Consider the following 19,365-nt stretch of genomic DNA (forward strand, 5'->3'; position numbering starts at 1 on the left):
AAATGTCAAATGATAAGTAGGACAGGTATAGGTACTTTATTTGTTTAAAATGTATTATATACTAATAATTAATATACTACATAATATTATATAATATATTACATAATCATAAAATGAAAAACTTTTGTCCACGACATGAAATATGATGAACATTTTAGCTCGGCCAATCAAATTTAGTTAATTTAAAATTGTAAACAAACTATATTACAGTTAAACAACTTAAATATTGGTTGAAATTAGAGATATTATTATAAACTTCTTATAGCTAATAAAATCCTAAATACGTTTTTTAAGTTAGATAAAGTCAACTAAAACCAAAAGTCAATCATAAGGAAGTCATAGTGTTGATTATGTTCACTTTGAACATCATCGACTAAACACTTTAAGTGGTGAACATACAATTGTATTAACTATTAACTATGTCTATACATATTATAGTTAGTAAATTGTTTTCAGAATTTGAATAAAAAATAACACTGCATTATGAGGTACTCGTTATAAGTACCGAGCCGTTTAAATAATAAAAAAAAGTTAAACAAATATTTGAATCGCAACTTTTATATTATGCGAAAGAAATAAAGTAAAATGATTAACACGTTTATAATATGATTACTAGATCCAAACATTCCAAACAATAACAGTAATATTATTATTGTTTTACAGAAGAATATAATAATTTATGTTATGTTTTTTTTCTTTTAATCTCATTAATTTATAAAACACACATCTTTAAATATCGAGAATAATAATGTTATTATAATAATAAAGTAGTAGAATAATATAATATATATATATTACTTAGATAAAACTATATTATTGTGTTTTTGAGTCACTAGTAAAACTATATTATTTAAGTGTATAATGTATTTATAAATGTCTAATATATATACTGTGAAACTTAATGCTACTAACTTAAATTAGGTATTTTTAAACAACAAAATCGGTTTGTATTATATAATAAGCTTTTATGCCAGATATTATATTATACTAGTATACATAAATAATATTCTACAATAGAGCGCGGTACAATATTGTACAGTACAATAAAAATGTATATTTATTCTTTGGTGTGTCTAGCCTAGTAGTTTCTATATAATTAGAAATGCGCGTATCATAGGTATTAGTATAATAAATATTTTATAGGATGTACGTAATAAGTAAATAATAACAATAAACAAATTAATCATAAACATGTATAATATCTCGTTGGTTTTTAAGCCAATGATTTAGATAAATCAAAAATCAATAATAAATATAATTCAACAAACAAACACTACGTACAGTAATATAATTATTATAGCAGTAGTGTCACACTGTAATAGTATATTATTTTAATATTAACACAACATGAACTTAAGGCTTAATGTCTACTAAACTATTTTTAAATATTTATTTTTATTTTTCGCTACATTATTTTAGACTAGAAACGTGTATAATAGTGATGGTAGTGTTAAAAATTACATATTTACAATAAATAATAATAATAATAATAATAAAAATAATTACAATAACACAAAGTTGTGGGGAGAAAAGACATAAACAACCGTAAGACATTAATACATCTGCAGAATTTCATAGGAGGTACTCACACAAATTAATAATAAGAGTTTTTTTTATAATATATTGGCACAGACTGTGTATGGGTAGATACGTAGATAGTAATATGTTTTATGATATATTTGGTTAAACTAAAATTATGGTGACTACAATTTTTTATCATACCCGTAAAACGTGATTTAATAAAAAAAAAAAATGTATATCACTATTCATTTAAACACAATGTAAGAACATCCGGTTAGTGAAATATAGTGTATTTGGGTACGCCCTCCAAGAAGGGCGTATGTGCAAATAATACAAAGTTATATTATATTAAATATACACAATTTTATATTTATGATACAAAAACTATTTGAATTCTCCCCGTGGAGGGGAATACAAATGTCATAACCATTTTACAACTACATCTGCAGTTGACAGTTTTGATCGTGTCTCGATATTTTGTACACACACGTACAATAGTTGTATTATAACTTAAACGATTATAAATTTATGATAACATTATGCACACTGTGTCGACAATAAAATTAAACGCACGGACGTCAGTAAATCGACTTGCTATGCGTTTAGAATTTTGTTAAAAAACCACAAATACAAACAAATTATCTGTGGATAAACGTGTCGAATAAACGATTTTAAGTCAAATGGTGCAGTTGCAAAGTGTCTATAGTTTCCAATCAACAGTAAAAACAAAAAAATATGAGTAGTTTATACGTTTTTCGAGAATTAAAGAACATCATTAAAAAAGTTTAATTTGAAATAGATATTTTCCGACTGTCAAATGATTTACTCCAATACAATTTTAATATTATGTATGAATTCGGTGGTTTTAATTTCGTAGTATGAATTACGTGTAAAAAATATTATTATATTTTTTAAATATATTGGATACAGAAAAGTGAAATGAAAACAGTAATTTAGACAAAAACGGAAACGTTTCACATTAAAAACCTCAACGATTTAACTAAACATGTACTTGTCAATAGGCGATTTTCGACGATCGTTTTCGTTTTTATTGTATTTTTTCATTGGACAATCAGATTGATTTTGGTAAGGTCCCAGTGTCTCATTAGAAAGATGAATGCGCTACGTGCATGTAAACCCGTGTTTCCGATGAACTGCGATTCTATTTTACAAGTCTCAGCCTACAACAAGTGCAATTAAATCAGGTTTTCTAAACAAGTATTGTGACTATGGTTAAATTGATGCTGACATTGGAACTACTTGTAAATAAATTGCTTTTAAAAAGTATCGAAACAAAATCACATCAAAACCATCTACACGGCGGAATTCGATTTACGCGTTTTTAACTGTATAGTTGCGTTTCCAATATTTCAATAAGACACGTTTTTATTTTAAATAAGCTGTGTATGATCGTTTTTTTTTTCAAACAATATATTTAAAAATCCTTCAACGAGGTAATATTTTTGTAGTTAATAAAAATCGTTTTGGATGTCATCCGCCAAAGCTGTGCCTGAACCATTATACAGCGAGTTTAGATATTAAATAACCCAACAATTACAATATCGTAGTTTTTCATAAAAATCTTTTTTTAAATGTCTTTAGTTTTAGCTCATTTTAAAATTATCGTTTATATGTTATCCACCATACTATATTATTATATAATGTATTCGTGTTATTTAAAAGATTAAAATAAAGTTTTAGTTAAAAAGAAATTTTTTTCGGTGTTTTTCCAAAGAATAATCGGTTTGATTAACCCGTTTGAGTTTTTAAAGCAGATGCGATGAAAACGAAACGAATACAATATTTCTATGGAACTATTTAAAATCAAATATTTGATGTTGTTGTAATTTATAATTACGTTTATGCAGATGATCAATCGTTATAGAAGTCATAGTAGGAGGGAAAAAGAAGTACAATACAGAACAGGACAAAAGTATCCGCGAAGCTGTGGAAAGGGAGGCAGTTCGCCCGGGCACACTCTCTTCTCTCAAACGCGAAACGACTAACCGGACCGCAGAGAAAGCCTTGGCAAAGGATCTCTATTATACTCACAGACGATTAGTCGAAATGGATGTGATCTGAAGCACTCACGCAATCGCAAAAAACAATTTTGAGCGTCCCAGGTCAGGAGGACAACATAAGTCGTAGATAACATTATGCTTTAACAGTTAACGATATGGCGATAATATATTTTGAATACCTAGTCATAGGTCAGGTAAAAATACTGTTAAACAGAACTTGACATTAATCGTGTCATCGGTTCAAAATGTTTAGGAGGGAGGGGGGAATAGGCGGTTAATCGGTGTCGAGTAAATAAAAATATAACACACTGTGCGCATCACTACGTCGTATAATAATCGCGTTTTCGCGGAGGTACTGAGAGCAAACGGATTACAAAACAAAAAAAAAAATTATAGTTTTGGCGATGATTTTATGTCGCTAAACTTTTTACTAAAACGTTATTTGCTCCCATCACCGACCGTCTTTTTGAACGGATTTCTGACACCTCAGTTAATACACGTCATAACACTATCTCTTTTTGGATTGTCTTTGAAACAAAACGCACGACAACATTATTACGTCGTATCAGTAAAAACGGTCAGCAAACCGTTTGCTCTCGTTAGCTCCGCAAAAACACGTAATTCATAATAGTATTACAATGTCATCGTGTCGTTCGTCATAAATAATATCATAATATATATATAAGTGATACACGATGGCGGGTGGATGGGGCGAGGGGGCGGGCGATGGAGGCGGAGGCGGGGGGTGGCGGAGGCGGCGGCTGACGAGTGGGCGAAAACTTCGCACGTGTCTCTCAACGTCGGGCGGCGGCGACTGCGGCGGCAGCGGCCACAACGATGGAGAAGGACGCGGCGGCGGTGGGTCTGGTGCCTGCAGATCCTGCGTCTTCGCCGGCGTCTTGGGCGTTCGGGGCGCCGCCCGCACCGCGGTCGACACCGCCGCCGTAGTTGTCGGCGTCATCGTCGTCGTCGTCGGCCACCGACGACGCGGAAGACACGGCGGCGAACGCGTCACCGGGCGGCGGAAGGTCGTTGCGGTACTTGTAGGCCACCGATTTGCGGACGGCGTAGTAGCGGTCGGCCGGCCGGTCGGCTTTCCAGTGGCCGTTGCCGGCACCGTCGCCGGGCACGCGCAATCGGCACTCCACGTCCACGGTGTTCCGGCGGCGGTGGTGCTGATTCGGCTTGCTGTTCCGGTACTCCTCGGCGTCCTTGAGCGACACCACGCTGGTGGCGAGCACCGCGTACTTTTTGTAATCCTCGTCTGCCCTGCCCCTGTACCGGCTGTTCCTGTACACCGACTTCGGCTTGGCCGTGGTCGTGGTCGTGGTGGTCGTCGTCGTAGTCGGCGGCGTCATCGTCGCGTTGCTCGTCTGCGAGGCGATTCCGTCGTTGGTCTCGTCGTCGTCCCCGTCATCCTCCGTGACCACCGATGTGACGGAATCCAGCGACCTGCCGGGACAGAAATCGACGACACGTTATAAGATTATCATAATATAAATAGCGATTACAACTCTCGGGAAGCGAATACTATTGACTTACCGATCATATTTTACAATATAAATATAACATAATATTATGTTAAGTGCAACCGCACATCGCGGTGTGTCTAAATGTCACCTAAAACTATAACATGATTTGGAGAACAGAAAACCTTATCGACTACTGAGGAACGCGATTCAAATATTATGTGAGATTTGAAGAAACCGTCGTAGGAGAACGCAACAAGGTATATTATAATAGTATGGTTAAAAACATAAGTGATAGTTGTTCGCTCTGTCCTTTTCCAACGAATTTACGATCAAACTTTACAATCCATGCATTATTATAAACTATACAGACGCATAATAAACAATTTGCGATTATATCTGACACTCAAAAGTGACGTGGACATAATTTTTATACATTATAATAATAATATGTTCATTCAACCTTTTAAATCATTACCGCGGTTAGGTATATTACAGTGTATTACTGTCACATCAGACAAACCGCAATCTGCGCGTATTGTGCAGCGTGACAAGATCGACTTTCACGCGGAGTAATGTGTACACATTTTTTATAACAACATTTTGATATACTTGATACCGCCCGGTGTATGATTTCGAGTCGCAAGATATTTCCATTACACGCAACTGATGGTTTACGATTAATCTAACCTAACGTATCGATAGAAAAAAAAAAATTGACATTAATTTTAAGCGTGTTTGCGATCACGTGGACACGTGTATTTTTCGTTCAAAACACTACCCTCATAATTACAAAGTAGTTTAACCCACGTAATTGGTATTTCGTAATTGAATACGGCTTTTGTGTGGGCGCAGTGTGTGCAATATACCACCATGTTTATTTTGTTGCCGCCAAAGATAATAATCCGGGTAAAACGACAACAATGACTAACGAATCTACAGGACCACACACACGCACGCGAATATGGTTTTATCTACGTTTGAAGTGTGTATGTACTAAATTATATCCACCGGACTGAATATTGCACGTACAAAATATTGTTTCGCATAACGTCAAACAGTTAATAACGTTATTTCCTATATACGTTAGAGATAGCTGGTATTGCAGGATTAGATTATCCATAACGTTTACTATTATCTGCAGTGCTATTGTTGATTAATCAATTATTTTGGCACACATGTTGAAATATATTAAATTGGAATCGAAAATATATTAATTATGTTTAAGAGGTAAATAAAATATTTACCTATGAGATATCAAAGTGATGATAATATTATGACATACATATTATTATAACTATTTACTATTTGTAATACGAGGAATAATACGACGAAATTAAATTTTATCTGAACACTAATGCACGATATTTTGTGCGTATATCATAAAAAAGCATGCGGTATATTTCGAATGTGTTTTTCTTCGCGTTAGCTAACAGCTTTCTATATTGATGGGCATTTTTTCTTTTTTTTTTTTAAATAACTTCTTACGGTACATCAAGACTATCCGGTTTTTCCGATTTTCTACCTATTATAGCGGGGTGACTATTGCATGTATAAAATTTTACTTATGAACGTCACTGTTGTTGAAAAACTAAAAAAAAACCTGCCCAATTTGGTATAGTTAGAATTGTAGAATATATTTAAACGGTGTTTTTTTCAGATAATTCTACTGTAAACGTAGTAAGTGTGTCCAATCTGCACATTAAAATAATACCTATACAACATAAGCGTATATAGGCATCATAGGCATATTATGACAATTAAATAAATATCTGCGCAATATACGATTTCACTAAGACCCACAGATATATAAAATGCAGAACTAACGTGCGGTTGTTGATCGCATGATGACGACGACGGAGTTAAATAAATTAAAATATATATTATGTATATATATATGGCATAAGTACTATACATTCTTAATCTATCTGTTTTTCGGAAAAATGAAACCGTTTAAAGTCAAAGAAATCCATGACCTCAAACATAATAGTACAGTGCTTTTACGCGTGGGTATACGGTATTTAATTATTTCGGGTGTTTGCAGCGCGTGCCTTGTCAACTGCGTCGCCGACGGGCGCACGTAGTATTATTTTATTATAATCACAGTGAAAAGACGTGCGGAGAGCAAAAAAGGCATGAAGAGTAATTATGGCAGTATTAGGGTGGAAGTAGGAAGTACAACTCAGTAGGTAACTCCTTTATTAAAAAACATAAAAAGTCGAAAACCACGTAAACCAAAGCCACTAAAGTACTTAGAAATGTAAGAGAAAAAATAATAGTATATCATAGTAAATATAATATATAATACGTACACTCCGTTCACCCAAATGCTCATGGACGGCTCGGGATGCATGCCGGCGGCGTAACACGTGATGTTGATTTCGGTCGGCCACTTTTTCGGGCCAGTCGGTGCGGCGCTGCTGCTCGTCGGCGGCGCCAATGTTGTGAAATTCACATCGCCACCACTACCCTCCGCGATATCATCCTCGTCGTCGTCGTCGTTATCATCGACGGATATTTTGAAAATTCGTTCCGGTGCTATAAAAAAAACAATAATAATGTAAAAAAAATAAAATCACAGGCCAAACTCGTATTTTAAAATTCCGAGGTTTTTTTATCATACATAATTTTAAGGAAATATTAAGTTAGATTCTGAAAAAAAAACACTAGCTTCTAGTTTTCTGAAAATTATCAATAAAATAATATTTTTCAACGACAATTTTGATAATGATAACAAGCCTAATAATTAGATACGGCATGTTTATGAATATTATGATTGTGCTGTTTGTCTGTGAATAAACAAGTCATCGGATTCAGGTCTATACGCTATACGCAAAAACATAGGTTAAATTCTAATTTATCGGATATACTCTTGGTACCAGCACTGTCATTGAAAGACAATAAATGATGATTGCAATAATAAACGTTGTTACTGTAGTCATGGGACTAATAAGTCGTGTAATAGTAAATGTCACAGAAGTTATTCTTGTAAAAACAAATAATAGTTATAACATAATAATATGATAATGAAACATTGTTTTAAATTAAAAAAAAATCTTTCGTCATGTTTCAATTACAATGATTTGAAATATTGACGGTGAATAACATTATTTTCCATACTTACTTTGCCGTAACCAGCGCCGTATTTAAAAATATTCTGCCCCTGGACATATAATTTATGCCCGCCTCCAACTAACAATATTAGTTAATATTAATATTAAAGTAATTATTTCATACATGATCAGGATTTTAACAAATTATAACATTATAAAACATACAAATTTCTTTTTTTTAATGTAATTTTTTCCATAATTCATTAAAATGGGATTATTTTTTTTTTATTACATTTTTAAAATTAATTTCACTAAAATAGTTTTCCCCCGGGCATCTTCCTACCCCCCCCCCCCCAAATACGGGACTGGTCGTAACATAATATTTAAACCGATCTTAATGTTATATAGTACCTACTTGTATTATGTAGATATATTATCAACCTACCCCTCCCAACAAATCCTAGTCTAAATTTTTCATCATGGACTATTATCCTTAGTAAAGAAAAATACAGTATAAGAATTTAAAAAAATCATAAATGAATAAATGTATAGTTAAAGCATAAAATGCAGGATTGAGCGTGTTTGGTGGATTACCCAGTTTATATTTGACGTAAAAAGTGTTATTTATATAATACTGTGTATAAAAAATTCTCTCTCATAGCATAAGCCCTGTGGTAAAATACCAAGTTTCCAAATCCGAACGTAGGTAGGAAATGTACCTATATAATATAAATGGTATGGATATGTATATTTCAGACATTTCCGTGAAATGTAAATGTATGATTATAATATTGTATTTTCGAATGACGACAACGTTCTAAAACACAGTATGACATATAATAATATATCCTATAGCCCTCATTCGTGCTACACCATGCACGCACGGCTTATTCATCGAATATTGTTCCGTGTTTTTAATATTTATTTTACGTAATGATCTGTATATTAAAAAAAAAAAATCTTCATATGTGTAAAATATAAATCCATGCACAGATATGTAAATTATACATATATTATAATTTTGATGTATACGAAATATGCATACAATATGTATATATATATATATCTATGCATAAAGTAGTAAGTATATTGTATGTACAAATTATGTATATAGTTTGTTTACAATCTCCGTGTTTTTACAGTCTAATAAATGTTGTGTTATATTTTATACATACAGAATTTTGCTCTTAGATTCTATACGTCTAAAATGTTTACACTGTCTGTACTATGCAAAAGAAACGACAATTCTATATAAATACATTTTCCAAAATAAATATAAACATGTACTTGAATATGACGCATCTAAATTAAAATATGTTTACTTAGTTTATTCGTTTTTATTTGACGGTGTTTACAGCCATAATGGATTGTATAGGTTTGGCATTTTTCAAAAATATTACATGACTACAAAAATGATATTTTTATTCGCTCTATTTTAAAGGTATATTGAAAAATAACGTTACGGACTTACGGTTACATCTATACCTGCACTATTTGCATACTTAAACCAATTATATATATAGCAGCATAGTGGCATATAGGTAGATATAGGCACTGCTGCTAACTACTAGCTGTCGTGTTATATAAACACGGAGATACGTTGTTTTTTAGTATATTGTATATTGCATCGAAAGAAAGAAAGAAAGAAAGAAAGGAGAGTTTCTGCTACGCACCGTAACCGGTAGGGATGGGCTGTGAAAACAATATATTTCTTACGGTATTATTGTGAACGAAACGCATACGAAAGAAAAAACGTAGTTTAGAAAAAGCAAAACAAAAAAAAATAAAAAAAAATAAAACATATCAAATGACCAGCGGAGATTAAACAAATCGAAAGATCTGAATAGGCTACGGTGTATAGTATTATGTGATTTATGTAACTTTATAGTAAGCTGTAACAAGCAATAACAACTGCGAGTCTAGAAACTTTGGAGACGCTAAATTTTCTATTTAAAGTCGACCCGCAATAGTACTTAGCAGTAGTTGTAGGTACATATGATTGTTTTAGTTTTATGTAAATACATATAAATATTTACATACAACAAATGGTTAATTAAATTAATTAATTTCGATGTATTATTACGTATAGATACCGTGCGCGATCAACGACCACCGTGTACGAATAATCTTGAGTTTCCAAACTTTCTAGACTGATCCACGCTATATGATGCGTATATATATACCCAATATATATTTATGTATTTACACTAGGTACACTTAATGGTATATATAATAGAATTTATAAAGTAACGGCAGATTAGAAGTTATACGAGCTGAGAGTTGCACGCAAACCGAGGAAGCGAAATATACATGTATAGCAAATATAATATAAATGTGTGTGTGTGTGTGTGTGTGTGTGTGTGTGTGTGTGCACTGTATATACAGGACCCCTAGAGGTTATATTATGATGCACACGACAACACCAGACATTTTCCGCGAAACGTTTTCCGATGCGTTACAGCCGCTTCTGCGATGCTATTTCATCTCGAAAACGTAACTAAATAAACTAAACTAGTGTACTACACTATACCGGTCTTGTATCATAAATTATAATAATATATTGTAGATCTCTGAATGTTAGATGGTTGTAAAACTGTATAAAGCTATAAGTCCCTTCACAAACACCTAAAAATGCAAATGTGTGAATGGTGTATACTGTATACTGTTTAGTGTTTAGGTACCTACTTAGAAAATATAAAGTGAACCAGACGAACCAATATTTACGATTTTTAAATCATATATGTAATGCTACACAATTAATTAATATATCTGTATATATGACTGTTAATTTATGTATAATATTATAAGTTCAACACTTAAATGTTAATATCTACACAAAACTCAATTAATTTTGCAAGCGTAGTGAATTCAATGTAGAACGCTATCAATTTAAAAACAAAACTAAGGAAGTCACTTTGCTGTACAGTAGATTTCAATTTCCAATTGTAATTCGTCATATATTTGATAGATGATAGATTATGTAGATCACTATAATTATTCGAGTTGAACTTGACAAATTCAATCATAAATTATTGCATACAAAAACACAAAACACAGATATAAAAAATATATATATATATATATATATTTAAAATTACAAATGACCATAAATTATTCAAAAAGAGTCATCACTTTAAAAATGTAATAATATCTAAACAATTCTACTATAAATATTTACAATGCATGGATTATTGAAACAAAATAGAACAAAGATGCAAAAATTCTTATACAAAAAAAAAATACTTTAAGATTAAAATTTTTTTATTGATTAGGATATAACAGAAGGGATACATTTAAATGTATAAACACATTTTTTTAAAGAGCCACCCTATCTCCCTCCAATTCAAGTACCGAATATTTGATGAAAATGTCAAGTATTTGTAACTTTTCATTTTTTATTACAATAAAAAATAAACAAAATATATTTTCTAGAAAACTGGTTTTTTGTGTTTATAATTTATATATATTATATATATGATATCCCATCTTAAGTACTAATTAAATCCAATATTCTACGACCTTGGGGTCAAATATATTTTTACTGCATGTTCCAAAAAATTACATAAAAAACACATAATATCATTGTAAAACCAACACATACATCGCTCGTTTAGAACCTAAATTATAGTTGATTCACTAGTTGATCGAAAAATTACATGAAATATCAAAGAACGAATTCACATCAACTGACGAACAACCGGATGAAAAATAAATGAAACTATAACATCCTTTGTTTTGTAGGCCAATCACTATAGTTGAGCTACAAGCTGCAGTAATACTGTAAACTATCTATAAATTACCAACAGTTGCGTTCTAAAAACGATTCCAGTTTGTGGTTTATTTCGATTTTCCTATTCAATAAGCATTTAGAAAATTCTTAAATTGCATTTTTCTTTTTCTAAATTTAGATTTTATTATGTTTATGAATTATTTTAGGTAAGAATTATGGTTACATGTTATAATATTAAACTCAAGTTTTGTTTTCAAACTTTAATGAATTTTGGTCAATTTATAGTTATCATCAAAATAATTTGAAATTATGAGACCAGAAGTTAAATATATACATATAATATATCAGGTCGAAAGCGAACACTATTTTTCATGAAATATAATAGCACTCGGAAATAAAAATTAAAAATACATCAGCATTTATTGCGAAACTAATATAATATGTAAGTTTATATTATATATTAATATAATAATAAACGTTCTTATACGTATTACTCGAAATTCCGTTCATATTAAAAACGATGTTTCATGTTTCAGTGGCTGATGGATAAAGTATTAAGAAAAAATTGAAAATAATCTATAAGAAACGAAAGATGAGAGAAACATTGTATATGCGTATTTAGCAACTGCGTTTCTATTTAATCATTCATACAAATATCTAAATAAATAATAAATATATTATGTATAATACAATAACCCACATTGTGGAGGTGGGTCCAATTTCCCAAGGCCACGTTAAAACTTTGTTATTTCCTCTAAATTATAATTATTATAGTGCCACACGTGAATTAATTAAAACCAAAAAACACGTCGTTTTATAATATTCATTGTCGGAATAAGAACTGTTCGATTCCAATCGGGCAACGCGTTATAAAATATTGAGGCGTGTATTTTTTGTTTTTCCATTGATATAATTTTTCCAGCTGCAGTCTATATAATATTATAATATTATTATCGCTTGTCATTGATATAATGCTTCATTAGTTGGTAGTATACGTCATACGAAGTAGTCAATAAAGACGTACAATTTGGTCGAATGAAAAATAATTAATATATAGAGTAATTCACCGGATATGGACATGCTCACCTATAATTTTTCCTCCATTAATGAATTTATTCAAATTCTTTTATTGGAATATTTTTTAAATATAATTTAAGACTATATTTTCAAATACTTGTGATTTTTTTACTATTTAGAGTGTATTTTGTGTTGGTAGAAACTTCTGATTTTAAAATGAAAATTACCCTTTATATACCATAAATTATTTAATGGATAATTATTATATTTTTATAAATATTTTGGTGTACCGACTTCAAAATCCGAACGAGTAAATTCTCAGACATCAAAATGTTAATATTAAGGATAACGTTCCTTACATAAATAAAATATAGATATAATATTGGATAAAATAATTATTATACTTGGAACTTTATTTTTATTTTATAAATTATAAAAGTTGATGGATTTTAATGGAACTAAAATTTTCAAATAATCATAACCTCCATATCTTCCAAATCCATTATTCTTAATTCATAAAGTTAAATAACTCAATTACTACTCGTCCAAAATTTTTGTTTAATGCGTTAACATTTTCAAAAACACATCTACTCAGTAATATATTTATGGTAGAAAAGAGAAAAGGAATAGTTATCGGAAAAACTCCTTAAGTAGTAAAAGAATTTGAAAATATGGTTGTATAGTAAATATATTTTAAATTTCCAACAATCAGATTTTTAACAACTGGATTATTGAAGAAAAAAAACAGGTGAGCATGCTTGTTGAATCACTCTGTATATTATATATAAGTATAAATCAACCAGCGATACGACCGATCGATTTTCAGTATTCGGTATGCCTCTGCGCGCGGAGATGACATCTTCGTCGCGCACAATTATTACGCGCCGCCGGATAAGGAAAAATTCACGCGACGCGGCAGCTGCGCTGGACCGCTGCTGCCTAGCCTGTACACAAATCGTAAGGCATAAACATGTAATATACATAAATACACGCGCTTACCGTTTTTTTATGAGATATATCTTATACGCACACATAATGAGCGTAAATTGCAAAATATAACAATATGCTCCTACTTATAATCCTCGTCGTCGTCGTCTGTCGATTCGCTTATAAAATACCTTAAACCTTTGTGCCGTCGTTACGCGTCGCATATACTTTACGCTTTGTGTACACGTCTGCGCGTCCTAAATAATATAATATTATAATCTAAGCTATTTTATTTATATGCGTGCCGACCACGGGAACAATAATTGATAGAGATCAATACGGCGCGACGACGCATTGAGTCCGCACGTCGCGCGTCGTCTCCACGGCTTCGTTCGCGGTTTCTATATTATTATTATTATTATTATATTATTACTGTTATTATTATATGCCTACTACGTCTTGGCACAAAGAGAAACTGCAGTACATACTTTTATTGTAAATTGTACATTACGTTATATCGCAGGTTTTCGGAATATCTGCGCAAAAACTTTGACGAAAACGGGTATTTCTACGATTTTTGTAGGACAAAAAAAAGGAGATTTCGAAAATTTTCTTTACAGCGAACGAATTTCAACACGGGAACTCAACACATGACTTCCGATAGCATATAATGTAAATAATTGCGTGTGTCTTCTTATGCAAAAATATATACGTGCGACTATGGGTGTATTTATTGTATACAGTATACTGTATTTTATATACACAGTTATTCTTCATTCGTGAACACTGTAAAATCTGTGGTACCTACTTGTAGTTCAAAAATTGTATTACCGCACAAATCGTATGCGTATATGGTTATTTATATATAGTATATATTGAGGATATTGCAAGCAGTTTAATTTATCGTTTATATATATATATGCTTTCCGTTCACGTCGTGCGGCGTATTTAATTAACCTGTCTTCTACAAACTTCGCTTAAACTTTATATTGGGTGGTTATTTTAAAAAATCCAATTAATCTTTTATAACAATATTCAATAGAAGTTTATTCTGAGTTTTGATTTTTTCACCAAATGAGATGAACGAGTAAACATTATTAAAACTTTTACGCGAGCAGAATGTCATAACTCATAACATTTTACCTTTTCCGCTTATCACGACTTATTATAACAGTATAAATCCATGTATCTGAATAGATATATTGTATACAAACATAGTCTATGGAAACTATAAGCACTATGTTCATGCTGTGAAGACGTGAAGTTATTTAAAATTGAAATTATACTTTATCTTTTATAATAATTTACAAAATTATTAATTTTTGAGTTGTAAATATAGAAACTTGAAAGTAAAGAAATCGTGTTTAATAACAAATAGACGTTGTATTGTTTTATAGTATTGTTTTGTGTTTAATAAAAGTATATTATAAATAAAAATTCATTGAAAATTGACACAACCAAGTAAAATCAATCAAAAACTAAAAAATTGATATTGTAAATCGTGATCGTATTATTTGATGCATCTAATCAAATGCATTCATCTAATAGAAACAATTGATGAAAGTGTATAGCGTTCACTTAAATTGTTTTTGCACTTTTCCTTTTTACGATTATTATTTAATTTACAATGACCATTGTTACTATTGTATAAATTCTAAAATCATGTTATAATTTAATTGTAACAAATAATATGATAATACATGTAACACTCGATATATCAGATTGTACTGTAAGTATATACATACTTTCAGTGTAATTGTATGCATCTAAACTATGTAAAATAGTAAAGTTGACAGAATTCATGACTGCAGTATAAAAACTATTATTAGACATTAATCTTTAAACTAATTTTAAGCCAAATGTTAGGCCCCTCAAAAGCTTTCAGTTAACCCCCCGCTGTGGACATACGTTATATAATATATATATATATATATTTATATACGTATATCATGAAATATCACACATCTATCAATCTTTCGAGTATATTATTTATAAACAAAACCGTTTTATAATTTAGTTTCAGCTTTAAACAACACATGGACAGTATAGTATCTTTAGTTTTTTATATCTATCTAATTTGTTGGCACACCAAAAAAATATAGTCGCATTTATAAACAAAATCCGAGTAGAAAAAATTCGGATACCTAAAAATGGTCCAGTTAAAAACGAGTAGTTGCTCAAATAAGATTATTAAATTATTTTTTCGTGATTTTTTATTAAACTGCAAAAAATTCTAAAAATGTTACAGCTCGAGTAAAATCTGTGTTCAGGTTTTAATGTATTTATGCGCCAAGTGAAACTTTTTATGAAGTTTTACTACCCCAAAAAGTGTCAAGCGAAAAAAATGGCATGTCATTGTAAAATCCAATACTATATACTCATTCAACTCAGAATTGAAGTCTAAACATATACTATATGAAACTGTATTACAAAATAATAAATGTTTGGAGACTATAAATATTACATACTATTTGAAATATGAAATTCTCGATTTGACGAACTCGTATGGTTGATTTCATTTATTTCGTCCATTTCAAACAATAATTTAAATCTATGCCCAATAATAAAATTACATTATTTTATGCTTAATACTATTTTCTAGACGAAAAAAAAATAACGAATCGGTGTTTCATTTCGAATATTTTCGATACCGTATAGTGTCGCGTTGTAAGTAATTATGTAAGTAGTGCATCGTGGTGGATTACTATGAAAAAAAAAACCGAATGTTTTTTCCACATGATTTATTTGTGGTATTAATAATATAGGTACGCGCGTATGCATTATTGCAGTAATTAGGTTACTTTGGGTATGTGTAGGTATGTTCTGACGTACTTTGATGTCTGTGTGTATGTGTCATTCGCAATCATTAAAAAATATGTCAAATATTCAGATCGAATAAAACGTGACGAAAGTGTGATAATTATTTTCGAATTTTTTTTCTTTTATTTTCTTGACCGCGAGTACTATTATATATTGTCCGGCGCCGGCGACAGTTCCCCCCACCCTCTTTTCTTCCTACAACAATTGCATGCTCACAGCAAACAACATTATTTCATATATACATGTATAATATATAATATAAATATAATGTCCCCGTATACGTGAAAATAATAATAATCGTCCAATAAATGATGTGTTTAAACGCGTGTGCGGCCCTCACGCTGGGACACAAAAAAATAAACACGGAGAGGCGACGATGAAGTTTTAATAATAATAATAATAATAATAACGATAAATAACAATAATAACACGGCCATCATTGTGGCTTGCACATATTATATATATATATATATATATTGCTAGTATAACGTGTGTACATCTATTATTATTTTTTTAAGTCGAGGGTTTTATTGAATGACGTGCTTTATCGAATAATATAATAATGCGGATGTATTATTATATTTTATTTTGAGTTTATTTCTAAGGGGCGGCAAACTGTAATTACACAAGCCAAACGCAGCAATATTGACGAACTCGTATATAGTTGCTGGATAAAATCATGTTTTTAAAAATATGATTCGGATGGTATTATGTGTAACTAGGACGTTTAAAAAAAAACACGACACCCGCTCGTTTTTCAGTCTATTACTGTAGAATAAACTGCTTTGATTTTTTTTTGTTTTTATAAAATTTTTCAAATTTCAAATATTTTGTTTAATAACATTTTTTGAAACAAAATATTGTTTTAAAATGATTATAACTTACTTCAAAGAACAAACATAGATAAGTAATTGAAAAGCACTAGATTATTAATGAGTATTCAAAATCGAGATAATATGATTAATTAAGTAATGAAGATGTAGGATAGTCTGTGAATATTGTTATAGCACTATGTCATCACTATACTCTGCTCGTTTTAACTTGAATACGTAGTATTAGCTATTTGATATATTTTTTAACATTTTCCAAAAAATATAAGGTAATTTAAAATGGCTTTATACATGAACAATTTAAAAATGATAAATCATTTGAATTACCTTTTTATAAAAATTAACACTTTATAAATTGTGTACATAAGCCTTTCTTTTCGATAATTCAAAAGTGAACTGCTATTTAATATAATTATTATAGCTATTTAATTATATTTTGTAGGAACCGATACTCTCTGTTATATGCATGTCGCTTACGATGACGACCGGCCGCGGTAGCCGCACGCGCAGCTATATAGAATAACTGAAAAATATATATACATAGAAACCGACTAGATAGGCCTAGTGTTAATAAAAATTACAATACCTGCCTACGCGTATACAAGCGCGTGCGGTCGTGATTTTCAATCGCAGCGAATTGTATTATTACATATTTATTATTTGTTTTTTTTTTTTTTTTTTAATTTAGGCCATCTGAATTCTTAAGAAGTAGTCCGTCGCGGTGGACATCGCGAGGATATTATATTCATTATGTTATATATAATAATATTAGGTTTTTTTAATTTTTTTTTATACCGCGCATTCTCATTATTCAGGACATATTTTTAACGCGCAAACGAGACTACTGCCGTTTCAATAATAATAATTTGCGTTCGGTGTTGATTGTTTAGTTTTTTTATTAAGATACTTATCAAAAAATAAACACGAAACGTTCATAATATTACGGATTAAATTATAATGAATAATAATGCTTGCATGCTCCACAATTATAATATATATAGGTATTGTGTTATTACTATTTATTGATGGCTCAGATTTATTTTTTACGTCTCTCGCATATCAACAAGATAATCCGCAAACAAAATACCTAGTATTATTATTTATTATGCATATTATATTATAGAACACGCCTTTATAGTTATGCAAACCGTTTAATATTTTCGTTTACCATAAAATAAAATCTACATGTAATTCGATTATTTAAAAAAAAAAAAAACACTTTACAATAAACTATTTTTTGTACTATTTATATAGTTGTGTTATATAGGTTAGGTAATAGGTATACTACAAACAAGATTTTTAATTATTTTTAATTAAAACTTACCACACAACGATAATTTTATTAAATATTATGTAATACTATGTTAACGTTTAAAAATAAAAGTGAATTATAAAAAATATTAAAACACGCATACTGTTGGCATAATTAAACAAAAAATAAAATAAAAATAAAACATTATATTGTTCATTGTAGTAATTGAAAGTATAATTTTTTTTCGCTCGAATAAATAAATAATATCATTAAAAGTTGTTTCATATATTTGAAAATAATAAATTATGTTTATAATTTAAACCAATATATCGTTACGGTTGCTCGTTAAACAGAATGTGTGCATATTTTAATAGTTTTGAAGTGCTTGAGCTTCCGGTCGCTGAATATGACCCTCTCAACATGTGTGTATTAGGGAACAGGAAATTATACTCAAAACTAAACGGCTAAAAACCACTGATAATGATTCGTACAATATTCTATAGTAAAAAAGTAAAATATAAACAAAAAACTAACCTAAATCGGTTGAATTAAATATGCCCTATTAGTTTTATACAACAATATTTCAGACAATTTGATATGTGCATAGAAACATATTTATTTTACAGAACAATAATAATGGATATATTATATTTCATTTCATAGAACGCATAAACGTAACATTTAGATCAAATTCCGTTTTTGGTTTTTTATTACCATTATTTTTT

At 30.5% G+C, this 19,365-nt stretch overlaps 1 protein-coding gene across 1 annotated transcript in view; it reads right to left on the reverse strand.

Moving 5' to 3' along the window:
• Nucleotides 1–676: 676 nt before the first annotated feature.
• LOC132919815 (uncharacterized) overlaps nt 677–19,365 on the reverse strand; it is a 48,388-nt gene continuing 29,699 nt past the window's right edge. Inside the window, exons 3-4 of the mRNA XM_060981688.1 lie at nt 7,324–7,549; nt 677–4,994 (exon numbers count right to left, since the gene is read on the reverse strand). Of these exons, the coding sequence (XP_060837671.1) occupies nt 4,337–4,994; nt 7,324–7,549 (884 nt within the window). The 3' untranslated portion in view covers nt 677–4,336. The remainder of the gene's footprint in view (nt 4,995–7,323; nt 7,550–19,365) is intronic.

Source organism: Rhopalosiphum padi, chromosome 2, assembly GCF_020882245.1.
Source record: "Rhopalosiphum padi isolate XX-2018 chromosome 2, ASM2088224v1, whole genome shotgun sequence".
In the NCBI taxonomy this organism is placed as follows: domain Eukaryota; kingdom Metazoa; phylum Arthropoda; class Insecta; order Hemiptera; family Aphididae; genus Rhopalosiphum; species Rhopalosiphum padi.